Source organism: Panthera onca, chromosome A2 (assembly GCF_046562875.1).
Source record: "Panthera onca isolate mPanOnc1 chromosome A2, mPanOnc1 haplotype 2, whole genome shotgun sequence".
Classification (NCBI taxonomy): domain Eukaryota; kingdom Metazoa; phylum Chordata; class Mammalia; order Carnivora; family Felidae; genus Panthera; species Panthera onca.
Genome location: NC_138340.1, coordinates 154,348,989 through 154,364,872, shown reverse-complemented (window position 1 = coordinate 154,364,872; position 15,884 = coordinate 154,348,989). Strand labels below are relative to the sequence as shown.

General features: G+C 48.8%; 1 protein-coding gene and 1 long non-coding RNA gene across 4 annotated transcripts in view; one reads left to right on the top strand and one right to left on the bottom strand.

The window, feature by feature from the left end:
* TBXAS1 (thromboxane A synthase 1) overlaps nucleotides 1–15,884 on the bottom strand; it is a 156,058-nt gene continuing 140,174 nt past the window's right edge. Inside the window, exons 10-13 of the mRNA XM_060633934.3 lie at nucleotides 8,476–8,567; nucleotides 4,436–4,573; nucleotides 2,491–2,653; nucleotides 1–250 (exon numbers count right to left, since the gene is read on the bottom strand). Coding sequence (XP_060489917.1) covers nucleotides 176–250; nucleotides 2,491–2,653; nucleotides 4,436–4,573; nucleotides 8,476–8,567 — 468 coding nt within the window. The 3' untranslated portion in view covers nucleotides 1–175. The remainder of the gene's footprint in view (nucleotides 251–2,490; nucleotides 2,654–4,435; nucleotides 4,574–8,475; nucleotides 8,568–15,884) is intronic.
* LOC132679904 (uncharacterized) overlaps nucleotides 4,570–15,884 on the top strand; it is a 58,128-nt gene continuing 46,813 nt past the window's right edge. For 2 of the 3 annotated variants that reach the window (XR_014137338.1, XR_009610391.3), the window contains exons 1-2: nucleotides 5,305–6,541; nucleotides 7,689–7,826. This is a non-coding gene — a long non-coding RNA (uncharacterized LOC132679904). Of the gene's footprint in view, nucleotides 4,926–5,304; nucleotides 6,542–7,688; nucleotides 7,827–15,884 lie in introns of those variants that run through there. The other variant, XR_014137339.1, reaches the window with a different exon arrangement.

The following is a 15,884-nucleotide window of genomic DNA, read 5'->3' as shown; positions in this document are numbered from 1 at the left end:
TAAGTGCAAGAAACATTTATTAAATGTTCAGGAACATTTGGGAAAAGTTATGTAAAGACCTCTTTTATACTTGCATGGTGGGCACCCTTTCAATTGCTTCAGTGATGTTTTCCCCGAAATCTGAATTTCCCCATCAAGGTTTCCTTTGCGTTTGGGGGGTGTCCTCATAAAACTGTCAGCGAGAGACAATCTTGATGTAGACACCATTCTTCGGACCTAGGGCAGATTTGGATTCTAGCTGCAGTGGTACCTAAAATAGAGGAGATTAAGATACTTGTTATAGCTAACCACATCTATAGGAGAGCTTTTTGGAACTGGGCCTGAAGTGGGGTTGTGGAAATTTGAGAGATAGCAGGGCTGAGGGAGCAGAGCAGCCTCCCCAGCACGGCCTTGAGAGGCCAGCAAAGCTGCCGCTCAGAGAGGCTGGGCGCTGGGGCCCCATCAGCACATGGGTGCTCGGCCCTTTTGTCCATGTTAAAAAAATACTGTAAGTAAGGAGGGTACTCAGTCCCACGTTTATCCTCCCAAGAAGCCTGTGTAAGAGGTACTGGTGGCTCACTTTGCAAATGAAGAAATGGAAGTTCAAAGAGGCCAAGTGACATGCCTAAGGTCACGTGCCTGGAAAGTGAAGAGCAAAGTCTCAAACTGTCCCCTCTCCTACTATTCTCTCTCCCTGGTGCCCTGCCAGTAGCCAAGCAGCATCCCCTCTTTTCAAGTGGCTTTGGGAGAGTGGCTTCATACTGTTCCCTTCTCATGAGTGCTGTGGTCTAGCCTCACTGCCATTCAGAAAGCTTTCCTTATGTCCAGCTTACAAGGCAGATGGGGGGTGGACTGGGGACTTGGAATAAAAGCCAAAGAATTAAGAAGCAGGGTGTCCCCCTGAGCCCCGTGTAAAGTGATGGTTCAGTGGCTAATGTGAACACTTTAAAGGAAAGAAGCATCACTGGCCCTTAGTGCTGGGCCTTGGGTTTTTCAGATGTCTTTGGGGGTTTTAGTTCAGATGGGAGAGAAGTTCTGTGACCAAGAAACAAGATGGACTAAACGTGTGCTACCCCACCAGTAGCACATGTGACTGCTGAGCATTAGAAATATGGTTACTGCAAACGAGGGGCTGAATTTTTAATCTGATTATTAAAATTTAAATAGCCAGATGTGGCTAGCTGCTATTGTATTAACACAGGTATAGACAAAGTGGAAACACTACTGGACTTCAAAAAAGGAGGTTGGCTGGGGCTAGCAAATTCAGGGAGAGCTTCCTGGAGGAACGTGCCCTTTTAGGTGGGGCTAGGAGTCAGAGAAGCCTTGTGAGCAGCACTTCTCAGGGGCCACTTCAGGATATAGGGGAATACCCAAGGATTTGGAAGATGGGATTAGGCTGGGAACAGAGGAGTGGGAGAGATGGCATTCTAGGTAGGGAAGAGCAGGTAGAACTCTCGGGGTGGGAATTTGGGGCAGGGAATACAAAGTGGGCTCAGATGAGCTCTCCTTAGAGCTGGTAGGCTCAGGGACTCATGGCTGGTTCTTGAGCTGGGGAATGCCAGCCATAAGCAGTGTTTTGGGACAATGGTCTGGCTGCTGTGCCGTTTGTCAAGATTAAGGGTAAGTGAGACAAATCCCAAAAGGAAGTCCTGCACACAGGGAACACCTGCTTCAGGTAGGGGCCTGCTCTTGTCTCTGTTGGTTTGGCCCTGTGTTCCCAGTTTGCACCTCTCTGTCTAACCTTGAACCCAGTCTCCCTGTTTGTCAGAGGCAATGAATGCCACTCTTTGAATCTAGAAGTTCTCCATTCATCACTGGGTACTTATTATTTGTTCCCTAATGCACCCCCTGTCCAGCCATGCACAGGGGCTCTGAACAGGCATGGAGGGGCACAGTGTTGTTATGTAGGGAACAGCAAACATGGCAGAGAGGTGGCTCCATGTAGAGGAAGGAGGGAGGCTTGGGGGCGAGCCCAATCTGGTGTGAGCCCCTTTCTTCACTCTCTGGCTAGTCATTCATTTGCTAATATTTGTTCAGTGAAGGTGTGAGTACCTGCCCTGTACCTGGTGCTGGAAGCTCCAGCAATGAATCAGACAGACTTTTGGTTCCTGCCCTCACAGAGCCTGTGGTATATGGTAAACGTAGTATAAGGCCTCAGGCAAGTTACTTAAGCTCTCTGAGCTTTATTTTAGCTCCTCATCTGAAGAATGGGGATAATAAAACCTACTCTGGGGGATTACTGGGTTCTCATTGCTGAGGAGGGAAGAGGTACAGCTTCCCTGTACACAGAACGTTAATAGTAATAACAGCTAACACTCTGATGATGTGCCAGGCACTTACCTGAGTGCCTGTACTGGCTCATTTAAGCCTCGCACAGCATGAACAGGGAGGAGGTGTTATTACCAACCCCCTTATACCGATCAAGGCCTCTTGAGGCCAAGAGGGATTAAGGATCGGCCCCGCCATGAGAACTGGGGTGGGCACCCCCTGTGCCCGGGAGAGCGAGCTCACCTGCGTCTCCGGGCAGGCCTCGAACCGGAACTCACGCAGGACGTGGAGCAGCGTCAGCTTGATCTCCAGCAGCCCCAGCCGCACCCCGAGGCAGCTCCGGGGGCCTGCCCCGAATGGCAGGTATGTGAAGGGACGTCGGCGCCGCCGGGCCTCTGCCGTGAACCTGCGAGGGCCGTGCAGTCAGGGTAGGTCAGGGTAGGTCAGGGTAGGCCGCGGACACCCCGCCTCCCTTCCCCTTCCTCTGCAGCCACTCGGTGTGGCTGAGGGAGCCCTTCATCTGAGGCCACGCTCCTACCAAGCGGGACTGAACCCCACCATGCTCAACAGAATCCTGTTTTCACGCGGCCTCCTCCCTCTCTGGAGCAGGTGGCTGCTGATCCCTGAGCTTCAGTCCTGCCCTCTCCTGGGTCTGGCAGAGCCCGAGAGGCACTGCTGACGTAAAGGAATCACCTGGAAGACCCACTTTGCCCTCTCGCCCTCTCCTTAAGAATTGATTGTGCTGTTGGGGCGCCTGGGTGGCTTGGTCGGTTAAGCGTCCGACTTCGGCTCAGGTCACGATCTCGCGGTCGGTGGGTTCGAGCCCTACGTCCGGCTCTGTGCTGACGGCTCAGAGCCTGGAGCCTGTTTCAGATTCTGTGTCTCCCTCTCTCTGTGGCCCTCCCCCGTTCATGCTCTGTCTCTCTCTGTCTCAAAAATAAATAAAAAAAAAAAAAAAAAAAAAAAGAATTGATTGTGCTGTTAATGAGCCTGAAGGCTGTGATTCACGAGGATAAAAGTCTTGAGAAAGCACAGCCCTCACCTGGGCCTGTGGCACCAAATTTCCCATCAGCCAGCGGAGGGCACCAGCCATCAGCAGCTTCTTAAGCAGAATTCCCCACGGAACCAGCCCTCCACTTCCTGCGAGTTTATCTGTTGGTGCCACTCGGGACAGCTATCTCCCCTGCCCACACTTGCCCTTCTGGTTCAAGTGACACCTGAACCATTGGGTGCTTTCCTAATGGGAGGCCCTTCCACAGGAATTCTCTCCTACCTGCTACCAAATAGCATTTGCCACACGTGTTCTGTGACAGCAGAGCCAGGTGTCAACTACTGTGTTGTCACAGCTCGCTTCTTACCTGTGCATTTTTCTGGGCCTAGGAGCCCCTGACCCCCTGCCCCTTTTCAACTAGGATTAATGCACTTTTTCGTTTTCAAAGGTGATGCTGTAAGCCTTACAGCTGCAGTCCAGGGTGCTTGATATTTACCGTACTTCCGAGCCGCTACGCACTCGATATTATTGATCTAGGTGCCACCGCCCACAGGTTCCCAGTGAGGAGGTTGTAGAGTCGGGGCTCCTTTCCACAGAATGTTCTAAGTCCTACAGGCGGAAACAGCCCGCCTGGGGCCTCCCCATGGCCAGATCACACAAGGAAGGGGTATGGATTGATTCTGACGAGGAGGGTGTGGATGCCTGCTCATTTTAAATCTGGGATCCTTGAAATGAAATTTAGGCAACGGACCAAATCCGTGTAGGGGGCAGGAGTGGGGATCCAGGTCGACCGTGTTAGCATAGCTGGATCTCATGAATTCAGGGAGAAATTTAGTTGATAACTCTTACTTAGGAACGAGCTCCAGTTTTTTAAAAAGGAAATCTATTGTTGCTTTCCAGAGCACACCTGAAATACGATCCTGTGTCCTGTTTCCCGGCTTGAAGAAACTGAGGGCCCCCAATTGAAATTGCCTTGTTACTTGCATGCAGGGCTGCTGAAACGCTACATCTCTGGATTCTGTTGGGGGCTTTTAAAAATGGTACCGGTATTTCCTTTGGAAATGATGCCTCACAAATATCTGACTCCCGTGACTTTTGACTGGGAACAACTTTACTAAATCGGTGTTTCCCCTTGGCCGCTTCCAAGGGCCTTCCTCTCGTGTCCCTCCGGGGCCCATTTGAAGGCACTGAGCTCACCTCTCAGGGTCGAAGGCCTCGGGGTTTGGCCAGTACTCAGGGTCATGGTGCAGGGCGCCCACCGCCATCTCCACCACGGCGCCTGCCGGGATACGCTGCCCCTGAACCTCACAGTCTCGCGCCGCCTCTCGCGTAAACCTGCGGGGACACACGGGTCAGTTCCCCCTCCCCCCCGCCTCGATTGCACAGCTGCAATAAGCAGAACTTGGCGGCGGTGCTCTGGGGCAAACGGAGTCGGAGTGTGAAGTGCACAGTGAGGCTGGGGGTATAGGGGAACAAGAGGTCCGGCCCTCTTTCGGGGGTGACCTGGATGGTTTCCACACACCGCACCCCCCCCCCCCCCCCGGCAACCCCCTCTACTGCCCAGGACCCTGCAGTCTCTAGGCTCTTTAGACTCAGTTGGCGCTCAGTGAAAATGCATTCATCCATCTCGGTGCATCCATCCATCGAGCCTGAAGAGCTTCTCTTAGGCCTGGTTAGGGGAGCACAGGTACCTTTGAAGGGCTTGTTTCTGGGGAGGGGCTTGCAGGGCTACTCCCCTGGCCACGCTTTCCCTCTTCCGTTCAAGGTCAAGCCTCTTTAAATTGCCCTCGCCCACCGCTTTGCTTTACCTAAAGGAAATTTGGGTTTGAAAATCTGATCTCGGTTCATTGTCTGTGTCACTATGGATAACTTCTACTCGAGGGGAAAACTTTTGGGCAGCTTGTTTACTGTACCAAGTGGCCATGGCACAGTCCCATTTCTTTATATATATGTATTTTATATATAGTAAAAATTATATATATAGTAAAAATTATATATACACTAAAATTATATATATACTAAAATTATATTTATATTATATTATATTATATTAATTATATATTTTTTGATAGAGAAGGGGCGCAAGTGAGTGAGTGAGAGATAGAGGGAGAGAGAAGCAGGGCCCACCCAATGCGGGGCTTGAACTCACAAACCGTGAGATTTTGACCTGAGCCAAAGTCAGATCCTTAACGACTGAGCCACCCAGGCACCATGTATTGTATTTTTAAGGGCTAGACTATAGATTTTTTCATGTGAACATAAAATTTCTGGAAGAATACCTGAACTTCTATGATTTCTTCTAAGGGATGAGACTGGGGTGGAGGATGGCAGGGGACTAGAGGTGTCAGCTTTCTCTTTGGACCCTTCTGTATTGTTTCGGTTTTTGGTTTTGGTGGTTTTTGTTTTTACTTTAAGTATAAGCATATTGTTTTTGTAATATAGGTAATTACTTTAAAATTAAAAATAATCTATGCTGGCTTTTACTTCACATTATAGGACTGGACTTTCCTAAATATCTTAGGGGAGATATAATTGTTATCCTAATTATTATTCTATACTCTTCTCACTTCTCAGAGAAATTAAGAGCAATCCGAGGCTCCTTGTGGGATTTAACACTCTGTTAAAGCTACCAATGCAATTAATATGTGCTTGGAGCTGGTAGCAAAACACCAGGGCTCAAATCAGAGCAAGAAGGTGGGGGTTTCTGATGTTGCAGCCTCAGTTCTAACGGGTCAAACTAGGCTATACCCTGGCATCCCCTTCTTTGCCGTCTTTATTGGAAATATCTTGGACCTGGATCCAAGACCCCCTCAAAGCCAGGGCTTTCCCTTCTGTATATGGTTGGGCCTCCTGCCGGGCTAGGCCAGCCCACACAGAGGGCCAGAAAAATCTGCTGAATTATATTGCATAGAAACCTGGATTTACAGTGATAACACTTCAACAAGAGTTATGTTTTCCACAGGGGCCATTCTGAGATTTTGGGGGAATAGTGGTGTGTCAGTGCTTGGGAAAAGCCAAGATGCTTTTTTGAGATTAAAATAATAAAATAAAGTAAAATAACATAGAATTCTCACTGTGCCTGTATTCACCAAATCTATTGCTTGGGCTGAAGCGAATTGGCTTCTTGTCTGGCTGAAAATAATGACGGCTTGCCTCTCTCATTTCTGTTGTTTGATAACAGAAGTCAGCAGGGCTGATACGTTAAAAATTCCAACAGAGTAGGTGGGGAGGACGGTGAGGCCCAGGAGATCACGGCTTGCCCAGGATTGGAGCAGGATGGAAGCGGATCATTTGACTGGAAAGGTCAGTCCTTCTTTCTCTTCACCTCGTACCTTACGTGGTGCTCCACCTAGAGTGGTGTGGCTTTTCAGATGTTCTGTCCCACTGATTCTCGCCACTCCTGTGGGGCGGGCCGAGCAGACGTGTGCCCACTGAACACACAGGAAGCAGAAGCACAGAGCAGTGCAGAATTTACCCAAGATCACACAGCAAACTAAGGGCAGTGATGTGAACCTGTCTTGACTTTCTATCTAAATTTGTTCTGTGATTACGGAGCACTGGCACTGTATGTGACCTTATGAGGGAATCAGCAAATCTTGTCCTGCCTTCCCGAACCAGCTGCTGGTTCTCTGGAGCAGTGCCTTCGCTGGCTTCCTTTTTCATAGTACTATTTATAAAAAGGTCACTAGGAGAATTGATCAAAGCATTTTGGCATTAAAGAGCCTGTTCACGTTGTCGCTCAACACATCATCTCCACAAGGTCTCGCGTGATGAGTTCTTGATTGGGTTCAGATCCAGGAAATGACGTGTCTTTGATCATTGATAGACTTTCTTCCCGCTAGAGAACGTGACCGTTCAACTCTGCTGGTTTCTCTCTCGGCCAGGAGCCTCAACAACCGAGCAGGGAGCTGACTCCAGTTATCGGCCATCTCTAGGGTCCTGTAAAGGCTTCTTTCCTCTAGACAGCCTTTGTTCTATCACTGAATGTCTTATTTCAAATTTCATTTTAATGTGTATAGCAGATGCCCACAGTTCCCTTGGAAGGAAGCTAGGTATAAATCATTAAAAAACGAAGATTGGAGACAGTTTGCTCTGCAGCTCCCAAGGAAATCAGGAAAGGCCCATAGAATCTGGCCCTGGAGTTACTGGCTGTTCCCAGATCAGGGAGACTGAAACCCTGTGTGCTTGAGGACCGTGTGATTTCACTCCCTTCTGTGGAATTCTGTCTCTTTGCTCTGGGTCTGAACACTGCACAATCGCTACAGTCACACTCTCTGTGATGTTTTTGGTTGGAATATAATTTTGAGATACCTTCAAATCATCCACATTTTCTCTCTTAAAATGGCAAAAGCTACCTCCAAATGGATTATGCGGTATATTCATTCATAGACATGCAGAGTGGAACTTACAATATATAGGGTTAAATGCTTTGTGTTGCTTCTGTTTCTAGAACCTGAAATCTGGCCACTGTTTCCCTCCCTAAGGGTCTGGGGACCCAAGTTAAGATGCTGTGCTCCCTGGAAGGCCTCGCTTAGGGGGAGTTGGAAAGAAGTGGAAGACCAGATTCCTGCTCTCAAGGCACTTACAGGTTGGTGTGAGTGGATGTACTTGGGCAAAATATTGCAGAGGGGTTGAAAAGTATCCAAGAATATAATATGAAGTACAGTCAGCGTGAAAATGCTGGGGGAGGAGAGGCAAATGGCCTGCAGTGGCGAGTCTTGGGTTGGAGTTTGAAGGATAGGACAAGTGTGGGTTGTTGGAAAGTGAGGAGACGCCTCCCAGGCCTTGGGAGGTCCCCCCTGGAATGTCAACTCCAAGGGCAGGGGTTTTATCTGTTTTGTACATGGCTCATTTCCCAGTGCTTGCAACAGCATTCGGCTCAGTAAATAGTTGCCAAATGAATGACTAGTGAAAGCCATTCCAGGCTAGGAGGCCAAAGAGATTGGCTTGGGTTGGGTAGGAAGGTCGTTAAGAAAAGCCCAGTGATGCTTGGAGAAGGTAGTTAACAGAAAGGAAAATGAGCCAGACATTTACTGCTGTGGGTTACTGCATGGAAGGCATCGTGCCCCAGGGGATACAAAGAAACCCAAGGCTCAGACCTCATCCTCCAGGAACTTGACTCCAGCATTCCTGATAACCCAGGTTGTGACAGTCTGAGGACTAGTGAGGACGTGAGACAGTGATGCCGAAGGGGCTTTGGGCAGTGTGTTGGGGGCGTGGGAGGGACTCGGGCGTACCTGAAAGCTGGTGGGTAAATCCTCAAGGTCTCTGCAATCACCATGTCCAGGTAGGGCAGGTGTTCCTGGAGGCTGCAGTAGTCAGGGGCCGGCTGATGGAGGAGTCGTGACAAAGGAAGAAAGTTGAGTTATACCAAGTCACACAGCATTCTGGCTTCTCCATTAGCTTTACAGTCCCGCTCCAACTCAGCAGACTCGGAAGTGGAGACGCCACAAAGTGCAAAGTCAGTTCAATCCAAACTGCACTAGGCTAGCACTGCGCATGTCCTGTTGTACTTGTTTCGTGGTGCTGTATATTACTGGGGACCCGCCAGACCAGTTTGGCACCTGGGGGTCTCTGAGTGTCATAGAGACGTTTGGTTCCAACCCAATGACAGCAGCTTCAGCTGCAAGCATTTATTGAGGGAGGATGAGGTGGTGGCCACATATTGTATGGACACAACCTGACTTCCTCCTCCCTGCAAACCTGCGAGACAGCTGTTCTCCCATCTCTTAGAGGAGGAAACTGAGGCTCAGAGAGGTGGCCACATAGATACTAACTGGTACATCATAAAGTTAAAGGATGCATAGTGAAGTCACAAAAAAAGTTCTGATAACAGAAACTAAAGAGCTATTTTAAATCAGTAAGAAAAGAAACTCATTAGGAAAATGGTCAAAGGATATGAACAGGCAAAACACAGAAGAAATACAAGTTGCCCTGATGAAAAATACAAATGAAAACGAGGAGATTCTGTTCTTCACTGATCAGATGAGGAAAGGTTGGGGAAAACTGATTAGATACTAGAGACTGAAGGTGTGGAAAAGCATGACCCAGCAGCCCGTGTTGGGGGGACACCGGTGCCCCTTGGACAATGCCCACTGGAGTGACACTGTCACCCTCACCCCTGGCCTGGGGAGGAGGGACACATGGGTATGAGCTGGAGAGCAGGATGTGGGTGGGAGGGTTAGGATGGGGTCAGGGAGGCTCATTCGCTGTTCTGCTAGGTTTCCCCAAATTCTCTCTCCCCACTCCCTACAGAGCCAAACACCTGCTTGGTGGGGGACAGCGGGACAGCTTCATTTCTTTCAACCAGGTAGTCCTGATGCAAGAGCAGTCTTCAACTTGGAGATGTGCTTTCTCCTCTCCTCCCCTCCCAGAGCAGTAGAGGGCAGCACCAGGAGGGGGGTGGGCAAATTCATGCTGCAACCCCCAACTTTCCAGGGGTGGGCCCTGAGTGGCCTTGCTCCACCCTCTGGGAGCCATTCCCAGGCCTGCAGCTGGCCACATGGGATCTGAGCCAGTGGTTCTCAGAGAGAGAGCTCCCTGGATTGGCCACATCAGGGTCACCCTAGAAATGCAGATCCCTGCCTTCCCCCGCCCCCCACCACAGACCAGACCAGAAACGGTGGGGTGGGGCCAGTAAGCCATCCGGTGAGAGCAGGTGGGCAGGCCCTGTGTGGGATGTGCTTGGTTTGCTTGAGGAAGATAACACCAGGCCAGCTGGCTGGAGCAGAATGGGGACTCAAGGGGACAGAGGGGAGAGTGGTAGGAGATGGGGTCAGGGGCCAGGACACATGGAGTCTTGGAGTCCATGGTAAGTATTTTAGCTAATCTATCACTGAACAGCCGTTCGATATAATGCAGCCATTCAACGATGTCTGTAGTATACTGTGGAGTAAAAAAGTCAAGTTACAGAATATGTGTAGTTTAATGTTTATAAATTTGCACGGCAAAGGGGAGGGGTTTCCATTTCTACTTTGTAGTAAAAAATAATAATGATTGGTTTCCCCAACTCACTCTCCTCCTCATTTCTGGGAACCCTTCCTTCGGAAGGTTACCGCCAGACCCTATGTTTCCACCTCCACAGCAGACCGCCAGGGCCTGCTCAGTGAGCGTGTGGCCCTTGAGAAGGCCCTGTGCTTGGCGCTTAACGCTCTTTGGTCGCCATCTGTGATTCTTAATCCTTTTACCTTCGAATTGGGACTTTGGAAGTAGAGTCTGATGGGACAGTGGAGGATGCGCCAGGGCTTGGAGCGTCACTTGTGTGTGGTCCCGCCTCTGGCCACCTCCCCACGACCCATTCTCAGCTGCCTGCTCTCCCGCCCCTGGTGCCTGGGGCCCAGCCTGGCCCCCCTCTCCCTGACGTGCCCTGTAACCACAGTTGCCCCCCTCCCCAGTCCAGGGCCTGGGCTCAGGCACAGAGAGGGTGGGGATGGGGTGCATGTATCCTGAGGCATCTTGAGTGGGCATAGTGGCAGCTGTGCCTGCCCTGGGCTGGCAGCATCATGGTGTGTGTCTCAGGGCTGGCCAGAGGCTGCGAATTGGCTAGGGCCAGCCTCTGCCCGCTTTTGGCCCAGGTACCAAATGTGTCCCGGCACAGAGGTTTTAAAGATCTTTGAAGAGGGGCGCCTGGGTGGCTCAGTCGGTTAAGCGGCCGACTTCGGCTCAGGTCATGATCTCGCGGTCCGTGAGTTCAAGCCCCGCGTCGGGCTCTGTGCTGACAGCTCAGAGCCTGGAGCCCGTTTCGGATTCTGTGTCTCCCTCTTTCTCTGACCCTGTCCCGTTCATGCTCTGTCTCTCTCTGTCTCAAAAATAAATAAGCGTTTAAAAAAAGAAAAAAAAAAGATCTTTGAAGAGTCACAGTCTGCTATGGCATTGGGGGTGGACCTGTGGGAAGGAGTAATGCCTAGCCCAAGTTCCCTAGACCCTGTCCCCAGCTGGGTCACGTGCAGGGGTCTAGTGGCTAGCAGGATGGGGCAGGACCCCTAAACATGCATGGGGGCCTAAGTCCCCAGCCCGTTTGGTATCCCCGTGCCTGATGGAGTGCCTCGTTGGGGGAGCCTGGAGAACCCTTCTTCTTCCCCCTAATCTTTAGTAGTTTGAATTGTGCTTGTTTCTTCTGGCCTGCGAGTCACAAAATACAAATTGTGTAATTTCAGTGATCCTGCATGTGAGTTAAATGCCCTGTGATAATTTACATTTAAAACCGGCATTGCATGATATAAAGATGAATGGTAAGATTCATGCTGGAGGAGAAGAAAAGAGGGAGAGCCTTTGTATTTACCATTAATGGCACTTTCCCCGAGTTTTGAATGAGGGGCCCCCTATTTTCACTTTGTATAAAAGAATGACATAGTTGGCCCTGCAGGCCATGGTTGATTGGCCCAAGGGTGAGCCTCAGACCCAAGGGTACAATTCTGGAAATTTGGATCTAGTGCAGACAAAAAGGAGTTTTTCTCCAACGGGTGGAGGCAGAGCTCAGGTGAGTCATGATCTGCTGGTGACCATGTTCTGCCTTGTGGATGAATAAGCAGAAAATTCCAGTTGGCTGTGAGAAAGAAGAAATGAATTAAATGTGCAGAGGGAAGTAGAGGCAAATGACACAGGAAGAGACCATTTCCTGGTGTCCCCTAGAGTTCCAGTTTCTGTTTGCCACCCTCCGACTAGTCACTAGCCCAGTGGGTGGTGAATCAGTACCCTTACGGCATTTTCTCATTTATGGTCTAAGTTGGCAACAGACAAATTCTGTTATCTGCAACCAAGGGAGACTTATCAACATATGCAGAAAATGTAAAAAACAAAAAACCCCAAAACCAAACCAAATGAACAAAACACCAAACCAAACCAAACAAAAAACTAAAACCCCACGAAAAATGGTGGTACTGTGCACCAGAATATAGAACCATATTACAAAAAGAAAAAGAAACCAGATGTGGAAGCAACGTCCCTAACGGTAGATGGAATTGGTTCCCCAAACAAAATTTATGGCTTAGAAGCTGTCAGCATTTGTCAAAGAAAGAAAACTTTTAAAGGTAGGCTAAGGGAATTTGATGTGATCAAGTCACAGTCTTCATTATTCTTTCTCTGGATGAGCTTTTTACTGTGCTTCCAAGCTTTTGGCTCAAGATACACATGTAAACATCATCTTGGTCCCGCGGTTCTCCGCATGATGGAACGTTAGAAGCAGTGGGCCGACTTTTACTATATAAGGATGCTTGGGCCCTGCCCAGCCAGGGACTCACCTGTTGGTTTGAAGTGGGGTCTGGGCCCCAGTTCTTTCCAACCCCCGCCGTGGTTGTAATGTGTTGGGGGCTGAGACCACTCACTGCATTAGTCCTTCTGCGATCTACCCCCGCGATCCTTTCTGTGGGAGGAGTGGGCAGATGGGATGGAGGGAGGTTCACGCCTGCACATTTTAATCAAACCCAGGTAAGGTAATGAGGTTCCAATCCCTGTCCCACTGACAGACCAGTCTGCCCATCTGGACCTTTGCCTCGAAGTAGTTCTTTCAGGAAAATCAGGAATAAAGAGGTCCTACACCAATCATACCAGCAGAGGGCAGCAAGTGTATGGCAAATGGGGACTCCCTTGCGAGGCTGGGCCCCTACTCAGAATCACAAATTAAACTCCCAAAAGACTTAGGAATCATGAATCCGAATTTTTCATCATAGAGATGAGAAACAGGAGACCCAGAGAGGAAAACTGCGAGGCTAAACTCACAGCTAGAACTTGGAGTAGAAAACTTACGTCCTTATTCATTCAGCAATCTCTCGATGCACACCTACTGCCAGGTGCTGAGGATCCAGACATGATCAAGTCTCTGCTCTTTGGGGAAGCCGACTTCTTTTTTTTTTTTTTTTTTTTTTTAATTTTTTTTAACATTTATTTATTTTTGAGACAGAGAGAGACAGAGCATGAACGGGGGAGGGTCAGAGAGAGAGGGAGACACAGAATCGGAAGCAGGCTCCAGGCTCTGAGCCATCAGCCCAGAGCCCGACGCGGGGCTCGAACTCACGGACCATGAGATCGTGACCTGAGCTGAAGTCGGAGGCTTAACCGACTGAGCCACCCAGGCGCCCCATGGGGAAACCGACTTCTAAGCAAATCATTATACTGGATGTGGAATGTGCTGTAGGATAGACTTAGGAGGAACGGCAAACAGTTCGGTTTGAGAGTTCATTCATCCACTTATTCATTCGACATTGCCGAGCAGATGTGTGCTATTGGCCAGCCACTGTGCTAGGCACAGGGCACATAACTTTGACACACACTGACCCTTCCCACCCTCTTGGACCTTATAGTCCGTCCTAGAATGCAAACCAATGGTGAGGGTTTCAGAGCTGTGAGCACAAGGCTCTGTGGAAGAACAGAAGGACACACATCCCAGGCATTTGGAATCAGGGAAGCTAACAGGAGAAAATGAAGCCTAAGCCAAGGTCTTTATGATGGATACAAAGCCAGCGAAAAGTGGGTGGGCTTGTTTGGGTGTGGGTTCGGGCAAACCAATCTAAAAAAAAAAAAATCCGTGAGTCCATCACAGGACCTTAAACCATGACTGGATATTTGATATACTTATGAAATTATGGTTTATTTGCTGTTGTTTTAATTTGAGAGATGGTGGGGAGGGGAAGAGAGAGAGAATCTTAAGCAGGCTTCACACTCAGCTCAGCATGGAGCTCAATATGGGGCTCCATCCCATGACCCTGGCTGGGATCATGACCTGAGCCAAAATCACAAGTTGGATGCTCAACCAACTGAGCCACCCAGGCTCACCAGTTCATTTGTTTTTAATATGATAATGGTATGGTTGTCCTGTTTTAGAAAAGAGTCCTTTTATTTTAGAGGTGTAGAATGAAATATTTACAGATGACGTAAGACTTCTGAGACTTTTATTTAAAAAAAACCCAAAAACTGGAATTGGGGGAAGGTGGGGAAATCCATGAAACCAAAATGACCGTAGTTGACCTCTTGTTGAGGCTGGGTGATGGGTACATAGTCCCCTCAAGTATTCTAATTTGTATAAAGTTTTCCTTCAAAAAAAAAAAAAAAAAAGTTAAAATACTGAATAGAAATTGAAATAACAATACTGTGGCATAGCCTTTTAGATGCGTTACAGAATTAAAAATGGCTCTGTCAGGCTGGCCAAGTGGGAGAGGTGTGGTTTGGAGCCGGATCTTGTAGGACACTTGGCAGTTTTCTGGGCACAGGAGGCAGAGAGCCGTCCCACGCGGGGCAGCCTTTGGGCTGAGTCAGAAGTGTGGTGGGCGTGGTCGGTGGTGGAGCACTGTCAAGAAATGAACCAGAAATGGTACTTGTGCTCTATGGGTGCTATGTATTTGTCTTTGGCATCTAGAAAAAAAAATTACCCGATAAAAAAAATGTTGGGAGGGGGTGGTGTAGAATTCACTTGAAGTGAGAAAGGGAAAGAGAGGGTAGCTTAGTCAAGAGAATGCTTTCCCTTAGAAGCAGAGGCTGGCCAGCTCACCCCAAATGTTTACAATAGCAGGAGCATCCTCGAAGGCAGGAGGCCGGGAGCTCGGAGCTGAGGTTTCCGGCCCAGCCCATCCCATCCCTTGCTGTTGCCCTTGGGTGCTTGGACCCTCTGTGCTGCTCAGGGCTGAGGAGCACCTGGTTGGCCTGGAATGTCGGGAGAACTGAGGGGCATCTGAGCAGAACATCCCCTCATTTTGAACCAAGAAGCACTTTAAGCGTCTTGTGTTTCCAAAAGATCAAGATAAAAAGCCATCCCCCAGGGTTCTTCCTGACTTCGGTTACGCAGGCCATATTACTCAGAATTAGAATCAACCTGTCCTGCCTCCCACGCAGCCTCGCTCCCCGACCTTGGCCATGCCTCGGGGTAGTCACTAGGTCCAGCTGGGGTTTCCGTCCCTGGATCCATCCCTGGATCCGTCCCTGGATCCTGTCCTGGATCTGTTGCCCAGCAGCTGTGGCCTTGGGGCAAGTGCCAAGGGCAACATCAGCAGGTCACCTGGTCTGTAAGTTGGGGTCATGCCTGGCTCACAGGGCAGGGTGGAGGAGACTGTGAAGGTGAAAGATCTCTGCATCTTTGGTAATGTACCAAAGGAACAGGTAATTCTTCTGTTTGAACGTATCTGGAGGCAGGGAGCTCATTTCATCACGAGGCCGTCTGTTGCATGAATTAGATGACTCTATCAGGATGTGTTAAGGAAGAAAGTGATTTTAAAATCCCATGGAACTTATTTCAGCTGGGATTTATTTCATAAAATAAGCCACTGTGCTCTTACAAGTTTGAAAAGAAAAAGAAATGTTAAATCTTTTTTTAATATTTGATTTTGGGGAACATTGATTAAATAGTAAATATTTAATTACTAAGTATTGGGAAAAATAGAGATTTAAAAATAAACTGAATCTTTGCCTTGTGGTTTACATTCTCAGTCCAGAGTTCCTTGATTTTCCAGAAGGTTTTTTCATCTGTATGTTGATTTTCAGTGGGCAGTAACTTCTAATTTTACTTCCAAGGTTCTTGGTCTCTTAGTCTTTTACTCTTAGAGCTTAGATCTGTAAACCAATATTTAAATGCAAGGGATAAACCTGATGGTTAAGGGAACGTTATGGAAAATTTGTGGATAAATCCTTTTAAATAGGAAATAATACTGCCCTCACCTAT